Genomic DNA, 3,387 nt, shown 5'->3' on the forward strand with positions numbered 1-3,387 from the left:
CCCTTAGCACTGTGCTGGAGTCCACTGCCCTTTTCACCCATAGTAAGAGAGAGAAGTTTTAAGGTGATCATATAGACAAAAAAAAAGTGAAGTCACTTGCATGTATAAACTATGTTTTCTTTAGTGGTATGTTACTGTACAGCAGTAGGGGGCAGGGAAAACAAACTTGATTTCAATACAAGGCCACGGTTGTAACTATATCCTGAAGTTACAAAAGCAAAACTGCAGTTGGCAGAAGCTTTCTTGATCATAAATGGATTCCCAGCAGCAACAGAAACTCTTCATTTCACTCGATATCCACCAATTCCACTTCAAAGAAAAGTTTTGCATTTGGTGGAATCCTGTTTGCATAAGTTAAGGAAGCTTTAAAAACCACCAAACAAAAGCCCAATCCCTGGAAACAATCCCTGCATAGTAAACAGAGCCCTCAGCATTAGGGGATTTGCCACCTGCTGTCCTGCTTCTCCTCTGTCAGTTTTGTATTTCACTGACCCGTTTTAACATCTCAGATTTAGCACAGGACCACAGCTGCTGTCCACATGGGTTGGCACAAGGTACTGGGTACCAGCTCTGCAGCTACACCTGTATTAAGCCGTACTTCTTATTCCCATCCTGCTGATGAACTGCTTAAGCATCGTCTCCATTTTTGGGACACAGTCACTAGTCTTCCTCTGGGAGGACATTAGACTGTCCTACTATACCAGAAGGAAGGAGGATTTCCAGACAGTCCTTTAAAGTCATCATGACACAGGATTTGAGCAGGAGAGAACAATCATGTCCCTTCCTCTGGAAGCACTGGTACATGACCACACAAGATGTTCTGGAGGATCACTCCCTCCAGCCCGTATTTCAGTTGTATCCCAGAACCAGTTCTAGCCAAGATTTAACTCTGTCTCTACAGTTAGAGCCGGTAGCCTTCCTCCCACCTCCCTGCTGCACTGGTTAGCATCCCCATCAGTGTTGCAGGAATAAGCAGCTGGAGTAAAAAAGCAGGCAGAAAACAGCAAGTTCTCTGCAGTACTCCCTCCAGGAGCTTTTCTTCAGAACAAACGGGCAATTGCATCCAGCCATTAAGTTCACTGAATTTCTTTATATTCATGAACCTTCTAAGCCTGCTATGAGTAACAAGTGAATGCTCCCCTCCATTACACCCCTGTCCACAAAGCACTTTATTCCACCCAGCATTTCCAAGTTACTTAATGAGTTACTGATTGGGGAAGGATACTTAGCATCTGGTTGCCCTTTCTTGCCATATGCCCACTCGGGTTCAATTTCCAGTTGAGCCTTCTCTCCTTTACTCATTGTTAGGAGAGCTTCATCCCACTAAAAGAAAAGAACAAACAAAACCAAACATAAAAAAACAAAGCAAACTCAAAGAACAGAACAGCATGTCAGTCTGGCAGAGCTTGACCAGAAGTGCATGTCACGTGCTCTTCCAATTTTCTCCGATGAATACCTGCGTGGTACTGCACCGTTCTCTCCAGCGTGCTCACCCACCCCGGAGCGCAGCCCTGCGGTAGCTTCACCTTTTTATTTGTGGAAACGCTCCCCCGTGGCTGATGCTCCCTGCTCCCACACTAGCCTGTACTGCACTTCGCAGTTCAGGTTCGTGCTTCTCTGTTGGGCAGACATTAGCAAGCCAATGAAGCATTGAAGTATCCACAGTTCCGGAATGCGTTTCATGGCAGACCACCACACCACCACCATGCTGTAGTGGGTACCAAGGGGCTGGCCTCCCTCGACCTCGTGTTTCCCCACCACTCTGCAGTATCAATGGATTGGCATTTGTTTTAGGCTGACGCTTAAAGACTAGTTTTGTTTCAGTGCTTGTCCCTCTCCAAGACTGGCTCGTGCTGCCCAAAGCTGGCATTCGGTTTAGCACCATATCAACATTTCACAGCGAACAGCTGCTGCTCATGCCTTGTAGCTGCACAAGGAACAGATCTGGCACCCACCCAAATGCAGCAGCGCTATGCCAAGAGACTACAGAAAAACCCAGGCAACCACTGCTTCTGCGGTACTGGCCACAAGCCCAGGGACATTTTCCCCTTCTCTGCTGCAATCCTGTCACCCATAAAGGCCTTTTTCCTGCATAGCAGCAGCATGGAAGATGATGCTGGGTTGGGTTTGTTATGTTTTTAATGTCAGGTAAGCGTAAGATCCTTCTTGCATTCCCATCTTGTGCAGACAGCCACCAATTTCACCACTGGCTCAGCAGCAGCGAGAGAACAGTTAAGCACCTTGTTTGCTTTGCACATTTGTACTCCCAGACACACCAAGTCCACACCACTGCCTGTGATGCCACGATGTAAGCGAGCAGATGGGTGTGCAGAACACTCGAGTGTTCTACTGAGTGCTTTTAGCCTACCTAGATATTCCCTCAGTGCTGGACACAGCCGAGGAGTTACAGCAGCAGAACTGCAACTCATTTTAGTGCATGACAGCAACTAGGACTTGGAGTTTCAGCATCCAGTTCAGAGCTAACATGAGCTGAGGTGCACATGAAGAGGCACCAGGAAAAATACCGAAAAGACGCTGAGAGAAAACAATCTTCTGACAGACTAAAGCACACCAAATGCACAGTGTGACCGATGGAGCCCTGGGAACCCCATAACCTTGTCTGCTGTACAAAGCACGAGGCAGAAGCATGCAGATGGCTGTGCTTGTCCCGAGGGACACGTAGTTGTTACGCTGTGCTCCACGCACTACTTCATGAGAGCAATGACACTGCAGATTGATAAATGCATCTGCAAAGAATAAATATGACATTCTGTGGGTGTAAACACTTTCAACTTGCCTTTTTATGTCCACAAGAAACAAGAACAGCAGCTCAAAGTTTGCACCCCAGTCATAAATCCTGAAACTTTTTGGATTGAGGGAGTCGTTAATGGTTTACTTACACCTCGAATTACTTTTCCTACGCCAACTTTGAAACTTAAAGGTTTGGCTGCTTTTTTCTTCTTTGAACCTGAAAGACAGTTATATGTTCATTTGCTTTAACATCACACCAGCACATATCATACTTCTATCTAAAATTACTATTATGATCATGCTTTATATAAATATCTGTTCTTATAATATTATTTTTAGCCCACTGTTAGATTTTTAGGGGAAAATTTAGTGCTGTGAACTAAAAACATTATTAAATGTTCAAGTTGCACTAAGAGCTAAAGTTGATGAGCGTCTTTCAAATACTGATCCAGTGAACATAAGAGACTCATTCTGAATTGCTAAGTTGATGGTACAAGTCATAAACACATTACTGAAACAAAAAACTTCGATAGGGAACGTACATATAAGTACAATGAATCACAGGTAGCGCTCCAGTGACAGCCCTGCTGTTCCTCTCAGTGTTGGACACCACTGCTGGAAGACCGTTTCTAGCCT

General features: G+C 45.2%; 1 protein-coding gene across 1 annotated transcript in view; it reads right to left on the minus strand.

The window, feature by feature from the left end:
- Nucleotides 1-286: 286 nt before the first annotated feature.
- FKBP3 (FK506 binding protein 3, 25kDa) overlaps nt 287-3,387 on the minus strand; it is a gene marked incomplete at its 5' end in the record, with an annotated part of 4,329 nt that continues 1,228 nt past the window's right edge. Inside the window, 3 exons of the mRNA XM_010282608.1 lie at nt 287-341; nt 1,226-1,323; nt 2,901-2,968. Of these exons, the coding sequence (XP_010280910.1) occupies nt 287-341; nt 1,226-1,323; nt 2,901-2,968 (221 nt within the window). The remainder of the gene's footprint in view (nt 342-1,225; nt 1,324-2,900; nt 2,969-3,387) is intronic.

Source organism: Phaethon lepturus, unplaced genomic scaffold (assembly GCF_000687285.1).
Source record: "Phaethon lepturus isolate BGI_N335 unplaced genomic scaffold, ASM68728v1 scaffold46362, whole genome shotgun sequence".
NCBI classification, from domain to species: domain Eukaryota; kingdom Metazoa; phylum Chordata; class Aves; order Phaethontiformes; family Phaethontidae; genus Phaethon; species Phaethon lepturus.